Below are 16168 nucleotides of genomic sequence, written 5' to 3' on the forward strand. Positions count from 1 at the left end.
GAGAGAGAGCACATAAGTGGGGAAAGGACAGAGAGAGGGAGAGAGAGAATCCCAGTGTGGGGCTTGAACTCACGAAACCGTGAGATCATGACCTGAGCAGAAATCAAGAGTCAGACACTTAACCAATTGAGCCTCTCAGGCACCCCTATTATAGTTTTTCAGTATTTTTATCACCTCTTAAAGTTTATAATCACAGACATTCCTTTTCCCTTTTCTTTCTAATCTTCTGCTGCAGGGAGCTGGGGGCATCACCCACCATTTCATAGAGAGAAAGTGACCTACTTTCAGGGCAGAACACTTCCACTCCAACGTATTTATGTTACAACAACTGCACCTCACAATCATGGGCATTTTGTTTTTCATCTCTGGGTACCTACCTAACAGACCAGAGCTGCCCTCCACACCCCTCCTTTCTGACATGAAATCCTTGTTTAAGGTTCAAGCTGCTTGACTGCGTTAACTCCCACAACAAAACTCCAGCCCATATCAGGTCTACGAAAGTTTTCCAGTTCTCCATGGTTTTTGCACAGTCCAGCAAAGACCATGTAAAGCAGTAATTACAGACACAACCATGCAGGTGAAAGCCATATATTTTGGTATCTAGGGTAAGCAACCTCAAAGAAGCCCTCAGACCCAAAAGTGAGTCGGGCAGAGGGAGCCTGGATGACTCAGTCAATTAAGCATCTGACTTCAGCTCAGGTCATGTCTCACAGTTCGTGGGTTTGAGCCCCGTGTCGAGCTCTGTGTTGACAGCTCAGAGCCTGGAGCCTGCTTCAGATTCTGTCTCTGTCTCTCTCTTGCCCCTCTCCCATTCTCTCTCTCTCTCTCTCTCTCTCTCCCCCCCCCCAAAAAAAATAAATAAAACATTGAAAAATTTTTAAAAGTGAGTGGGGCAGAGAGTGAGGAGGGGCTCCAGTTCACTGTTTCCTCCACTGGCCAAGGGGTCACCAACAACTCAGAGAGATGATGGGGAAGGATTTGGGAGGATGCAGGGTTATGAAAATATTTGCAAGCTTTAAAATGATTATTTTAAGTGTTTATAGTCTCTCTATTTTTTAAAGATTTTATTTTTAAGTAATCTGTACACCCAATATGAGGCTCAAACCCACAACCCTGAGATCAAGAGCTTGCATGCTCCCTGACTCAGCCAGCCAGGTACCCTTATATTGTCTAAATTTTTATGCCTGAAACAAGTGTTAGCAAACTTTAACATGCTGGCTAAATCCTGCTTGCTGCCTGTTTTGGTAAAAAAGTTTTATAGGAACACAGCTAAGCCCAGTTTTTCATATTGACTATGGCAGCTTTTGAACTACAACAGCAGAATTGAATAGTTGTGACAGAGATATATGACTCATAAAAACAAAGATATTTACTATCTGGACCTTTATAGTGGAAGTCTGCTGACCCCTGTTCTAGGGCAAGCAGGCAATCTGCTCAGCAGTCATTAAAAATAAATGAGTGTATTCATGCCCTGGAATGACGGGGTTACAGGTCAGTAAGACCCAGGAATAGGGACCCTCAGAAACCCCAATTACACCCTGAAAGAAGGGTCTCGAGTCAGTGACCTAACCTTCCACCTTAAGAAACTAGAAAAAGAAGAGCAAACTAAACCCAAAGGAAGCAAGAGGAAGGAAATACTAAAGACTGGAGTAGGAATAAATTGGAGACCAGAAAAAAAAAAAAAAAGAAAGAAAAACCAACAAAACCAAAACTTTCTTTAACTAGACTGACTGAAGGAAAAAAAAAAAGGAGCAAAGTCTCAAATGATTAAAATCAGGAATGGAAGGGAAGCCATTACTACCAATCTTACAAACACTAAAAAGATTCTAAGGAATCCATGAATGATTTTACACCAATAAATTAAATAACAGAGATAAAATGGACAGATTCCTAGAAAGACACAAACTACCAAAACTGACTCAAGAAGAAATAGAAAATCAGATTATGCCTATATAAGTGATTGAATTAGTTATCAAAAAACTTCCTACAAAGAAAAGCCAGGGACCAGATGGTTTCACCACTAAGTTTTACCAAACATTTAAAGAAGGATTAACACTAATCCTTTAGAAACTCTTCTAAAAAATAGAAGAGGAGGGAACACCTCCCAACTCATTCTATCGGGCCAGCTTTATCATGAGACCAAAACTAGACAAAGAGATCACAAGAACACTACAGACCAATATCCCTCATGAATACATACCCCAAATCCTCAACAAAATCCTAGCGGAGTGAATCCAATAGCATATAAAAAGGGTTATGCAGCACCCACACCCCGATCAGAGAAGCCAGCCCAGGTCAGCAGTAGGCAAAGGAGAGGCCTGAAGATGCCGGCCAGAGGGGCTCCGGTGTTTCTCACCGAGACCCGAACAGAGAGCAAGCTAAGCGAGCGAGGGTGTAGATGGGGTGGCTGTTCGGCAGCAGCTGCCAGTGTGCAGAAAACACTTTTTCTGTGAACACCCTTCCTCTGAAGCAACCCACACACAGGAGACACGACATCCCAGCTTCCCCTCTACAGGGGCCCTTTGCTGACCCCCGGTTTGGCGCTGGTCCCTGTCGTGGTATTTGCTGCTGCAGGTAAGCTTGCTTACCCAGAGAGCAGGACTGCAACCTGGCTAGGAGACAGCGCAGAAGTAAAACATCGACAGACAAATCCCCAGGGTAATAAAGTAAACTAACCATTTATTTCTCACTCCCAAGCTACGGAGCTTAAAGATCTTTCTCCAGTAAAGGCAAGTGGCTTTAAGAGTGCAGTGACAATCTCTCTGCCTTTCATGCATGTCTCACACACACACACACACACACACACACCCTTTGTGCTGTTGGAGAATCAGATGTAGTTATACTAAAATAACCCTGCTGAAAAAGAAAAGAACAAACGTATCCTTTCTTTGAGGAGACTCTTGTACCCTTAGACAAATTCTTTTCTTGAAACTGTGTTTTCAACCACCCACCACCCTTTGCACCATCATAAAAGCCTTTCTCAAGCCAAGAAGTGCTTACAAAGAGCTGCTTCTTAATGTCTGTCTTTGTTTCGTCCTCATTAGGTCACCATCCCTGTGTTTTAGCTAAGTAAGTCCCAGTGCTTCTCCCTGCTCACTGGTTTTCTGAGAGCCTGTGTCCACCCTGCTGCACCGCCCCCTCCTTCTCAGACAGGGCGTCCACACACGGCTCTGGCCTCCTCGGCAAGGCCATCAAGCTGTCAATGAGCCTGAAGCTCCAGCTCATTTGAGAAGTGCCCGCGTCCAGGAAAGTCTTTTGGCACAGGTAAAATGTCCCTTCTTCAGCACTAAAGTGCCCCAGGGACAGGGCCACCCAGCTGCCACCTGGGCTTGGGCCACTGTCATGCACTCCCCTCCCTACAATGGGCATCAAGGATAGTTCCAGCCAAGCCCTGCATTCCTGGGCAGATCAGGATGCCACAAGGCACCAGAGGTAGAGAGGAAGGAGCCCTGGACTCTGGGTCAGGGTCCTGGACAGTGGGCTAAGCTATGCCTCTGAGCTCCCTCTCAGAGCCCCAGTCTGCCCATCTATAAAATGGGGCCAATTACCCCAACTTGCCTCTCTTTAGATCAAATGGGAACGTGGATGAGAAGATGGTGGCAAACAGCCAAGCGAGGGAACAGATCCCATATGCTGATGGCCTCAGGGCACAACTCTCCTCCCCCAGCCCCCAGGCTCACCTGTCCAAACACGTACAGTAGCCCAATCGTGCCACCAGTCTGCCCACCAAGGACCGAGGAGATCATCGAGTAGACACCACCGCTGCCAACACCACAGTGCTCCCCAACACCGATGCCAGACAGCACGGTGATGAGGGCCACCAGGATGACGAAGGACACCAGAAACATGCCCATGAGCACTCCTGTATTTCCCTGCAGCAGAACAGCAAGAAGCAAGGTCAGGGGTTAGGACAGGGAGGCCCTGCCAGTCAGGCCCCTCCCAGGAGCACTAGCCACCTCCCCCAACACCTCCAGAGCTGCAACAGGGGTCGGGGAGGAAGAGCTGGGTACCTGAAAAAGGACAGAGGCGGCCCACAAGCATAAGGCCTGGAAGAAATTCCAGATGAAGGGAAACATCTTTGCTTCAAACTCTTCACTGACTTCCCACTGCCAATAGGGTATAGTCAAAGCAACTGGATACCCTCATGAGGCCCCTCCCCATCCATCCCCTCCCCGCCCTCCAGTCTGTCTCATCCCTGTGCCCTAGCAGGAAGTCACATGCTCTTCCCCACCACCCTCCTGGGCATGCCTTTCCTGCTCACTCCATCTCCTAGACAGCCTCACTCCATCCCATCCTTTTAGGTTAGGGGCTACCTCCTCCGGAAAACTGTCCCTGGAACCCTCCTCTGGTTTGTACAGTGCCCGGGCTTAGTACTTTCCACAGTACTTGTCAAGTACTGCTTCCAAGCCCATCTTTACCTCCGGGCTGTGAGTGCCAAGAGAGCAGGATGATGCTTTATCCAGTTATGCTTTATTCAGACAGTTTCTTATTTTGCTGATTTTATATTTTTAATGAAATTATAGAATTACTCTTTTCTTCCTTTGTGTTTTCAAATTGTTTGCATGTGATAATAAAATATCTTGCACCAATCTTTAGGTTTTCAGGCCAAAACTACCACTTTAACATCTTCAAAATTATAAGTGTGCTATCAAATTATTCTTTAGAGTTCACATGGTCTATTTGAGAATCTGAGCATGACCTCTACTCACTCCAGCTTTATGCCACCTCCTAGAAGCTCTATCTTTTCTTTGCCATTTCACATTTGCCTTTTTTTTCCCATGATCAAATATGATGTTTCAGGTAAAACTAATGTCAAAGCTGAAAAACAAGAGATCATTTCAGGGCAAAAGGATGCATTTGTGTGGCAGGCAGCTTCAAAGGCAGCCCCCCCCATGACCCCCAGTCCCTGGCACACATGCCCTGTGTAATCTCCTCCCCTTGAGTTGGGGTTAGACCTGGTGACTCACTTCTAATGAACAGAACTCTGCAGGAGATCACTTCTGAGATGAGGATAGAAAAAGACCGTGGCTTTCATCTTGGGTGTGCTCTCTCTCTCTCTCTCTCTCTCTCTCTCTCTCTTTCTCTCCCTTAGATTGCTGGTCTCCGGGGAAGTGAGCTGCATGTAAGGAGGCAGCCCTAGGAAGAGGCCCACATAACAAGGCCAGCCAACAACTGCGCAAGTGATCTTGGAAACAGCTCCTCCTCTGGTAGAGCCTTCAGGTGGGAATGCAGTCCTGACTGAGAGCCTGCCTGTGACCCTGGGAGAGACTCTGAGCCAGAAGAACCCAGCTAGGCTGCACTTGGATACCTGGACCGCAGAAACTGTAAGATAATACATAAGATAATACACGTATTTGCCTCATGCTGCTAGGTACTGGACTAATTTGTTACACAGCAAGAGAAAATGAATACAACTTGTACCTTCACTTTGCAGAGGGAACTGACACCTCTGGATAGTCATTTCTCCAAAAAATAACCCAGTGGGAGGGTTCAGAAGAAGCCCTTACAGACTTAAGAAACAAAATAGAGGGGCGCCTGGGTGGCTCAGTCCGTTAAGCATCCAACTCTTGATCTCAGCTCAGGTCATGATCTCATAGTTCATGGGTTTGAGCACTGCATTGGGCTCTGCTCTGACGGTGTGGAGCTTGCTTGGGATTCTCTCTCCCTCTCTCTCTGCCCCTCTGCTGCTCTCTCTTTCCCAAAATAAATAAATAAACTTAAAAAAAAAAAGAATCAAAATAAAGAGAGCTGGGGTGCACCTAGCTGGCTGGCTCAGTCAGCAGAGCATGTGAATCTTGATCTTGGGGTTGTAAGTTTGAGCCCCATGATGAGCATAGAGCCTACTTAAAAAAATAGAGAAAGCTTACCTTTTTCTCCTTTCTACAATTCCATAACTACCTTGTGTGAAGCAGAGCCCAGGGACCCAGCTGTCACTGGCTACATCTTCCTCTGCCACACAGCAGTCAGACTGATGGGCCTCCCTTGGACACAGGCTGGAGAGGTGCTGGGCAGTGAGGTGGCCCTTAGGAAGAGGTTAAAAACAGAGGTGGATACCAGAAGCCTAAATCTGCCTGCACAACAAGGAGTCTGAGATGAAGGCTTTGTGTTTTTGTAAGCAGAAGGCCCTGTAAGTCTGGGAAGGGTGTAGGAGGCATAAATTCTTATAGCTACACTAGGGAGTTTGGCTGACCCTGCTCTAAGCTTTCACATGTTAATTAAAAAAAAAAAAAAAAAAAAAAAAAGTCACCCACCCCTGGGTGGATCTGATTTTTTAAAAAAATTTTTTTAACATTTATTTATTTTCAAGAGACAGAGACAGAGTGTGAGTGGGGGAGGGGCAGAGAGAGAGGGAGACCCAGAATCTGAAGTAGGCTACAGACTGCAAAGCCCGAAGCAGGGCTCGAACCCACTAAACGTGAGATCATGACCCAAGCTGAAGTCAGACGCTTAACCGACTGAGCCACCCAGGCGTAACCCAGGCCATGATTAAGGCTGAACCCTGAGCTAATGACCTAGGTAAAAGAGCTCAGGAAGGTCTGGCCTCACCTAGGCCTCCTGAGGGGCTAAGAACCCCATACACCTTGTCACAGCTCAGCTTTCCTTCCCCAGAATTTGCCCATGCGATGGTTAATTTTCTGTGTTAACTTGGATAGAATATGGTGACCATTTATTTAGTCAAACAGTAATCTAGATGTTGCTGTAAATGTACTTTTTTTGTTTGTTTGTTTTTGTTTTAGCTGTGCTTAACATTTACAGTCAGTAGACTTTAAGTAAAAGAGATTACTGTCTAGGGGCACCTGGGTGGTCAGTCAGTTAAGTGTCCAACTTCAGCTCAGGTTAGTGGGTTCAAGCCCCACGTCGGGCTCTGTGCTAACTCAGAGCCTGGAGCCTGCTTCGGATTCTGTGTCTCCCTCTCTCTCTCTCTCTGCCCCTCCACCACTCGCACTCTGTCTCTCTCTGTCTCTTGAAAATAAATAAATGTTAAAAAAGAAAATTTTTTGTTAAAAAGAGATTACCGTCTATAATGCCAAAGGGCCTCATCCAATCTGTTGGAAGGCTTTAACAGCAAAGACTGAGGTTTCCCAAAGAAGAAAGAATTCTGTAGCCAGACTGCAACACAGAAATTCCGCCTGTGCTCCCAGTCTTTGGATTCAAGCCTGCAACATCAATTCTTACCTGAGTCTCACTTGGACTCACCAGACCCCCCAGTCATATATATAGGACATTCTATATATCTTTTATAGATATATAGCTCCTATTGGTTCTGCCTGTGTTCCCTTGAAGAACCCTGACTAGTACATTCCACACCTTGAATGACCCCCTCTCTCTTTCATCTGTGCAACCCAGCTCACCTCTCAAAGCCTGGCTGAACCACACCTCTTCCAGGAAGCTTTCCTGGACACTTAGCCACCATATGTTCATAGCCTATTCCACTCCTGAGGTATTTAATGCTGCTTTGAGAAACCACTTGGATTCCTGATGTGAAATCTACCCAGGACTGTTAGCTCACCAGAGGGAAGAACAGGGCCTTCTGTTTCATAATCCCATTGGTACATTGTAGTGCCTGGAACACATTAGGTGCTCATCAATGACTCCTGACTGGCTAGCCTTTTGTTTCGAGCAGCCTGTTTAGTTTACTGGTGTCCCAGGAAGAAGGTGACATGTAAGGGGTTCAGAACCCCTGCTCAGGACACACATCTGCTTGGAAGCTCCCAGGATGCCTTCAGAAAAGACACAAAGAAGAGGCCTTTGGTTTCTCCATGGAGGAAGCAAATGTACCCCCATGATCTCATGCACCTGTGACCAAGCACTGCCATGTGTAGCCTCTCACACAGGATCTGTGTGTGGTGGGACAAGGCAACCAGTGCCACCAGGAGGGCACCAGACAAGTTGAAAAATACCAGGAAAGCAGGAGAGGGTCACAAACCGGAGGCAAAACTGCCACCAGTCTGCTCTCTCTGATCCACCTCTAGTCCCATCGAGGATGTGCCCTGACTCACATTGCTCATATTTCTGTGCTCATATAACTTAAATCTATGGCGAGGCTTCCATTGGAGGCTTTGTCTGAGGCCTAGGTTCTCAGGATTCTCATTTAAATAGCAACGCTAGCTATATGTACTTGCTTCTTGTTTCATGTTTCTGGAGCATCCATGCTTCAGGAATCTGTTGCCTGCCCTGTGGAATGCCCAAGAGTGCAGACCTTTCCGTGTCACAAGCTCACAAGAAACTCCAGGGCCACCAGCTCATCACTCACCACTAACCAGCCAGTCCTCAGGAAAAGGACAACCCCAAAAATGTTGATCATACAGGATGTGAACACACCGTCCCAGGTCCCAAACAGCACTGGCTCCCACACAAACAGCTGGCTCTTCCACCAGGGCTGGGGCTGGGCCAGCGTCCCCTGAAAACAGAGCACACAGAATTCAGCATGCAGCACTTCAGAGGGCCAGCAAGGGGAAGGGAAGGGAAGTAGAACAGGAGGTGGGTAGGAGAACTCCGCTCTGACATACATCCACCCTAGTATGCCAGGGCAGGTGTGAATGTGCGCACAGTCTTGAAGATTGTTTCTGCAAAAGCATCGCTGTTCTCTCCCGACAGTGATCCCTGTACCCACACAGGCACAGAGTGGTTGTCCAGCAGGCCGGTTCCCTTCTGGCCACTCAGTAGACCACTCCCAGCACGGCTGCAGGTAGGCGTGGCCATGTGACTGAGTTCTGGCCTCTGGAAAATAGGTAGAAGTGTTGTGTGTCACTTCTAGGTGAGTGTGGGATTCTAAGTTCCAGCTTTCTGGATAAGGCCACTTTCCCTCCCAGTATCTCCGTCCCACTGGGATAGCAGCTTCCAGCAGTTACTAATCTTCGTGTAGACTTCCTTTATGCTTTTTGAGCCTCCGTCCCTAATACTGCTGTAATGAATTCTGCATATTAAATTACTTCTGTTTAAAATGCCTGGGGCACCTGGGTGGCACAGTCATTTAAATGTCCAACTTTGGCTCAGGTCATGATCTCCCAGTTTGTGGATTTGAACCCCATATCAGGCAATGTGCTGACAGCTCAGAGCCTGGAGACTGCTTCGGATTCTGTGTCTCCCTCTCTCTGCCCCTCCCCTGCTCATGCTTGCTCTCTCCCTCTCTCTCAAATAATTAAACATTTTAAAAGTTTTTTTTTTAATGCCTGGAGCGGTCTCTGTTCTCTTGCCTGAACACCGCTGTTACGGTGATCTCTAAGCTCCATTCCATCCCACACCCCAGGATTCTAAGGCATCCTTTGGCAGCTGTTTAGAACCAGAGGCTTATTTATAAGCAGTTAAACAGATGCCTACCTTATTTTTCTAATTCAAAAATAACAAAGGCACTTTAACAAAACACTCAAATGGAAACTCTTTACTAAAAAGACTAAACCTTGTGGAAATACTAAAATGACTTGCAGAAAACTAGTAGCAGCTCATGTTGTGAGCTGCTCTTGCACAGGATAGTAGTCTAACTTCACACGTCACTAGTCTTCCAGTACCTCAAACTACCATAGCAGCGATCAGGGATTCTCACCTTACAGGGACTAGGAAGCCCCAACTATGGACCGGTGTGGACAAGCAGTCTACCTGGAGCATGTATGTGACCTATAAGCACAGTGAGAAGGCAGAAAAGTTAAGACTACAGGAAATAAAATCTAAGGTCAGAGCTTCTGAATGGCTGAGAGCAAAGGATGTGCCCATGATCGAGGACCCAAAGCTGAGGCCAACCGGCCTTGGTCAAAACAAAAGGAGAGGAGCCCAGCTCCTCTTCTCCTCTTGTAACATGCACCCACAGACCTAGAAAGGTCCTTAAAAAACCATCAGGGCAGTCAGTTAAGCCTTAAGCACCCCATGGGATGGCATAACCCACCAGTCCCTGACTCCACTCAGATTTCTGTTCATCTGTCTTTCACAAGCCTACATTTTCCTACGAAGGCCTGTTATAGGTCTGTTATTTATTAGAAACAGCAGTAACAATAGCAGCTCTCAGCAACGAAGAGCAATAATTCAGAGAGTGGCTTTCACCTTCCAAATCAATCTTCTCCTTTGATCCTCACAATGCCCCTGGGAGGCAGGCAGGGAGAGGGCCCCTGTTAGAGCAGAGGAAGGAGGCTGGGAGGAGAGACAGGATGGCCCCAAGTCCACGCCAGACTATAAAATCTGTACTTGGCCCTGCACCTCCGGTTATTTGCCCTTTGCTTTCCTAACAGCCAATTCTGTAGGTTCCCATTTGTAACATCCTGAACTTTGTTAAATTATGAAGACATCTGTCTTACCCATGGATCTCCCATCATGAATTTAGAAATTTTATTCCTCTTCCATCCCAGCCTTCGCATGTCCACTCTGAAGGCTGCTTTATGTGTTTACCTAATGGCTTATGAGAAGCTTTCACTCCATGGATCTCGTGGGGCTAAATCAGCCTTAAAGAGGCTTCCCAAAGGAGGCAGAAACTTAAGGAGACTCCCTACCCTGAGAATAAAAGTATAAATGGTTTAAAATGAGCTTGGGGACCAGGTCATGACAGCTTATCTCAGGATGCTGAGGGGAATGTGCTTATTTTCTTCTTCTTCTTTTTTTTTTTTTTACCAAGTGACAAAAGAATATAACTAAGTCTTCCCAGCACCTGCATTTACTCATCAGAGGCCAGTAGGAAGAGCCTGCGTTTAACTCCAAAGCTGCAACCCTGATGTTCTTGAGAGAGAGAGACCAGCATAAGCTCAGGGAGAGAGAGAAGAAGAAGATACAGAAGCACAGGAAAAAGGGAAAGAGGATGAGACAGAGAACCCTAGAATAAAATGCTAAGTAAGTATTTTAGAGACCACAACGGCATTTCCCAGCCCCCCACCCCCTGCACTGACACGCTGTCTCTAGGCATCAGCATAGAAGCACCACTGGGTGCCCATTCCTCACACCTCTCCCTTCTCCACCATGTCCTGCAGCTGCACCACTTCCAGGATGCCCCCAGCCTCTGCCACTGCCCCACAGCTGACTTTTTAGGAGTCTACCAGCTAGACGACTCAAACCAGTGACCTTGCAGAGTGACCAGTCAGATGGCCCACGGCTGGTATGACTCTGACACCAATTCTGATGTGTGGGTTTTCCCCCCCCATACCAAGCATTTCTCCAGCACCAGCTGGGTGTCCTATAATCCAATTTAATTATGATATTTTTTATCTGGAAATAGTCATAAGACTGGTCAACCCCCCAATTCAGATGGTGGTCATAAGTGTAAATTGTCACCTGTGCTTCTGAAAGACTGGCTCTAAATCAGAGGTTCTCATGACACTCGCCTTGAGTTCCATTAGTTTGCTAGAACATCTCAAGGAATTCAGAGAAACACTTCACTTACTAGATTACTGCTGTTATAAAAGCATATAACCCTGGAACAGCCCATGGGAGATGCCCATGGGGGAGAAGTGTGTAGCTTCCATGCTCTCTCCAGGCACACGACGCTCCCCAAATGTCTATGTGTCTACCAGCCTGGAAGCTCTTCAAACCTCGTTCTTTGGGGGTTTTATGGATGCTTCATACATAGGCATAGTTGATTCAATCACCAGCCATTGGGATTTGACTCACACTCTCCAGCCCCCACCTCTCTCCCTGAAAGTTCCAACCCTCTAATCATGGTTGGTGCCCCGGGCAACCAGCCCCATCCTTAGGTGCTTTCCAAAAGTCACCTTATTAACATAAACCCAGTTGTGGTTGAAAAGGGATGGTTATGAATATCCAGATACCCTTATCACTCTTATCACTTAGAAAATTCCAAGGGTTTTAGGAGCTCTGTGCCAGGGTTGGGGATAAAAACCAAATATTTATTTCTCATTATAAATCACAATATCATGACTGGCTACTCCACAACCCTACTCTCTCTCTGCCCTGCCAGCTTCTTCCAATTCCCCTTCACTCCTGCTCAGGCCAAGGGCAGAGCCATGGATCTGCACCCAAGCAGACATCCAACAGGAGAAGGGAATATCAGCTTCTCCCCCACACCCTGGAACCTCACACCCAACTCCCTCCTTTATGGGAGGGTAAGGAATCCCCTCATATTTCAGATATGCCCTGCCATGAAGGCTATGGCTCACAGATTCTCCCTCTGTGCCTCTACCCAGTCATTACTATCACTGGGGGCAGGAGGAGGGAGAACAGCTGGGGTGATGGTAGGTGACAGTTGGACCAGTTCTGAGCTACCTTTTTCAAAAGCATCCAGGGGCACCTGGGTGGCTAAAGCATCCAACTTCGGCTCAGGTCACATTCTCGCGGTTTGTGGGTTTGAGCCCTGCATCGGGCTTCGTGCTGACAGCTCAGAACCTGGAGCCTGCTTCAGATTCTGTGTCTCCCTCTCTCTCTGCCCCTGCCCCACTCACACTCTGTCTCTCTTTCTCAAAAATAAACATTTAAAAATATAAAATAAAATAAATTTTAAAAATTTAAAAAATCCAGAAAAGTAGTTTTATTATTCACCTTCTGAGCTACTATGCCAGAGCAAGTTGGGTGGTACAGTGGGGAACAACAACAGCGGGGGCTTCTGCGGTGGCCCTGGGCTAAGCGCCGTGCTCACACCGGACACAAAGCTGTCTACCAGAGCGGGGAGATGAATGACTTGGAGAAATTTCTCATTTTATCTGGAACCATTTGCAGGGAGGTCCTGCTGCCATGTCATGGACCAAGTCTTGTCTTTCATGTCCAATTTGTCTAAGATGCTGTGGGGATCCACATGGGTGGCCCCAACAGCTGTGTGCCAAAAAATTAGCCAAGAGTTCCCAGATGTCACTAACAGTTAGATAGCTAAAGGAAAGGTCATGTTGTTTGCAGAAGCCAGCTGGGCCCCTGTGGAAGGCTGTGAGGTGTTGCCAAGGTCCAGATGAACACCTGTAGGGTGTCAGATGCCACAGGCCTCATCCTCAGAGTGAGGGCAGACAGAAACCCATGCATCTCAGAACTTACTGCAGGCTCAGCTTAAGATGGGGCAGTTTGCTAACTAACTAACTTTCAATAAGTTTGACCTCAGATTTGTCAGCAATTCCATTTGGAATCACTTTTTTAGAACCAAAGAATCAAAATTTCCAAGTGTAAGCATTTGGTTTGTGAGGGCCTTCTGAGACTTTCAGCTTCCTTCCAGACTTGGAGGATGCAAGGAATGCCCAGTCTCAACCCTGTCTCAAGGGGTCTTGCCCACCCCACTTTCATTTTGGTTTTGGTAGAGGCAGGAGTGACGTTGACCACCGTCTGGGTAAGGCTAGAAAGCTTCAGGCTGTTCCTGGTGTCTCCATTCAGTTGGCAAAATGATACAACCCCATAGGACACGATGCGGTCAGTCTCAGTTTGCAAGACCCTGTGGGGTAGAGGGTTACGAGGAGTGAGTTCTAAGTGGGAGGGCAGTGGGTGCAGGGTGGGTGAAACGAGCAAGCAGGTGGGCCTCTATGGTCCCCATCCCTGAACCTCTCTTTTAACCATTTCAGATGCTGAGGATTCACTTAGTTTGAAAACCCCTTCCAGGGGACATAGGTGCTAAGGAAGGGAAACAGAAACTTGCTCCTCACACAGTCCTCTTTCATGGAGGAAAGAGAAAAGGACAGTCTCTAGACCCTCCAGAGTCACAGTAGAGAATCATGAGCAGGTTTAGAAAAAAAGTATTCTCCTCTACAAACTGAAGTTCAATAGAAGAACAGATTTGTTCTCTCTGTAGACTGGCTTTTTTTTTTTTTTTTTCACTTGCAAGACTGGCACAGGCAGGTCCATGCTCAGGGGGGAAATAGATTTCCTTACAGAGCTGAGCTGGGAGGCAGACTGAAAAGCAATCCTGTCTTCTACCAATCTGGGCAGAGCTGCAATCCGCCCACACTGCAGATTCTTGAGGATGGGCTAGCTAGGTATCTGGCTTCCTAGAAGAGACTTAGGAAGGGCTCATTGTATTCATCAGGCTGGGGCTCTGGCACCATGTGCCCAGTGGAGAAGGTGTGAGATTAGCCAGGCTCCGGCAAGCTGGGCCTGGTTAGGGAGTGGAAATGTCACAGCTCACCAGACTGAACGGAGGGGCTCCCTGCCCAGGACACTGGATACCAATCCACAGCCAGGACCAGGCCCATTCAAGCTGCAGTTGGTGGTACCATATGCAAAAGATACTCTGTCTATGGCTTTGTCTACTGAGAAGAGAAATGCCACTGATTTGGAGGCAGGTCACTATCACTCCTCAGAATCACATCTTCACTCTGGCTCAAGGGGCTCAATCCCTGGGGGCTACTGACATCACTCAGAGCTGTAGAGAAGTGTTCAACCACTATGCTGCCAATGTCCCCCTGGAAACAGGTGAAAAGAACACACTGGGAATTCCACTCAGTCTTTACAGGTCTCTGCAGGAAGACAACAGTCTTCCCCATTTCTTCCCACTGTGAGTGACACAGGTGACAGCCTAAATCCCAACCATCACCTGAGAAAGCCAGATGCTATGACCAGGCTGGGCCAAGGTGCATCATGACAGCCAGGGCTGCCTGGCTCACTTTTGAGCAGCTCCAGTTCTAAGCTATCTCGGGGAACTATCCAGGGGAGAGGTCTGGTCCCAGCTATTGATAACTCTCCTAGAACCTCATCGTCCTCAGATCTGGGCCCCAGGCATCAATTCCAGAATAATATAAGTCTCATTCCACATTCCATGACATAACAGGCTGTGAGGAAGGGAAGTGGCAGTATCTGATATGGAGCCTACTGGGAAGCAGAGGTGGACACTAAGAAATAAGACAAAAAAGAGTGAGAAACAAAACCCCTCAGAATGGGCACCATAAGCATGCTTAAGGGGCACCTGGGTGGCTCAGTTGGTTAAGCGTCCAACTCATGACTTTGGCTCATGTCATGATCTCACAGTTTGTGAATGCAAACCCCATGTCGGGCTCTGCACTGACAGCAGGGAGCCTGCTTGGGATTCTCTCTCTCTCCTCTCTCTCTGTCCATCCCTCAATCTCTCTCTCTCTAAAAAATAAATAAACTTAAAAAAAAAAAAAGCCACCCAAGCTCAAAGATCAGTTTCTCTCTGTCCTGAGGACCCTCAGCCTGCTAGAACAAGTTTGGCAGATTCCAGGGGGCACATCTACCTTCATGCTTGTTGCAAGGGTTTTCCTTCCCCAGCTCCCAGGACTAGAAAGAAGCCAGGGTTTGTCCTCAGAGCCCAGGGGCCTGCACCCCACACTGGAAACACCATGCCTGTGTGCTGGGTACTGTAGTTCAGAGATAGAAGTCTTTCTCCTGTGACTAGAGAATCTCTACACTTGAGCAGGGTATCTAGAAAGGCAGGAAAATTGTACATGAAATGTGCCCAGAGAAGGAAACGCTCAGCTTCCTGCACCCAGTAAACTGAGAGGAGTGAGAGAGAAAAGTTCTGTGGTAGGCAATGATATGTGCTCACGCCCAGGAGACTTTTGCAGCCACCGCCAGCAGACCACCTGCCAGGCCTTAAGGAACACACATGACATGTGAGATGGTACCTTTTCTCTCTAATGGCAGCTGGAGGAGAAGAAACCAGGTGAGAAACTACTTCTGCCCACTCAGGTCGGGAGAGGGTCAGAGCAAGACACAGCCTGTCCCTTCCCCACAGAGACTGATTGTGCCTGGAATATACACACATGAGCCAGAAGTTTGCTTTCAGAAAGCTAATTATTTATTAATTACACATCAGAAAATATGCCAAGCTGCTGCTGAAATGTGAAGACGCAGGCCCCCTCCTACGGCTCGGAACAGGCACCGCCATGTGCAGGAGCTGGGCAGGGGCTCCAGGGGCCGGGGCCCACCTGTGGTACCTGTTTGAGATGCAGACAGCCACATACTTGCTTTGTAGGGGTTCTGTGCAGTTCAGATGTGATGATAATTGTGACAGCTTTTGCAAGCATGAGGCACGACAGACAATTTTAAATGTGGGTGAAGGTCACCTCAGGGAAGTCAGGAAGAAGAGTTAGAAAAGAGGTCTTACTGACCATGTATTTTCTATTTTCCCCACCTAACTTGTCCTCATGTTTCGGGTAAATCCTCGCTCTGTAGCTCAGCCCTGAAAGCTGCCTTCCGAACCCACGCCCAGGACCAGCATTGGAAAAATTAGCCCCTTTCTGTACTGCACTAGTTCTAGAATGGACACCCAGTGAGTGTTCTGTCAGCCCAACCGATGCTAGAAATG

General features: G+C 47.5%; 1 protein-coding gene and 1 pseudogene across 3 annotated transcripts in view; both read right to left on the minus strand.

Moving 5' to 3' along the window:
- SLC12A8 (solute carrier family 12 member 8) overlaps positions 1–16168 on the minus strand; it is a 139805-nt gene that overhangs the window by 106792 nt on the left and 16845 nt on the right. For 2 of the 3 annotated variants that reach the window (XM_060639730.3, XM_060639729.3), the window contains exons 3-4: positions 8255–8401; positions 3681–3872 (exon numbers count right to left, since the gene is read on the minus strand). In XM_060639730.3, the coding sequence (XP_060495713.3) occupies positions 3681–3872; positions 8255–8401 (339 nt within the window). Of the gene's footprint in view, positions 1–2200; positions 2539–3680; positions 3873–8254; positions 8402–16168 lie in introns of those variants that run through there. The other variant, XM_060639731.3, reaches the window with a different exon arrangement.
- LOC144612820 (transcription cofactor vestigial-like protein 1) lies at positions 8518–15101 on the minus strand (annotated as a pseudogene).

The sequence above is a fragment of the Panthera onca genome, chromosome C2 (genome assembly GCF_046562875.1).
Source record: "Panthera onca isolate mPanOnc1 chromosome C2, mPanOnc1 haplotype 2, whole genome shotgun sequence".
Classification (NCBI taxonomy): domain Eukaryota; kingdom Metazoa; phylum Chordata; class Mammalia; order Carnivora; family Felidae; genus Panthera; species Panthera onca.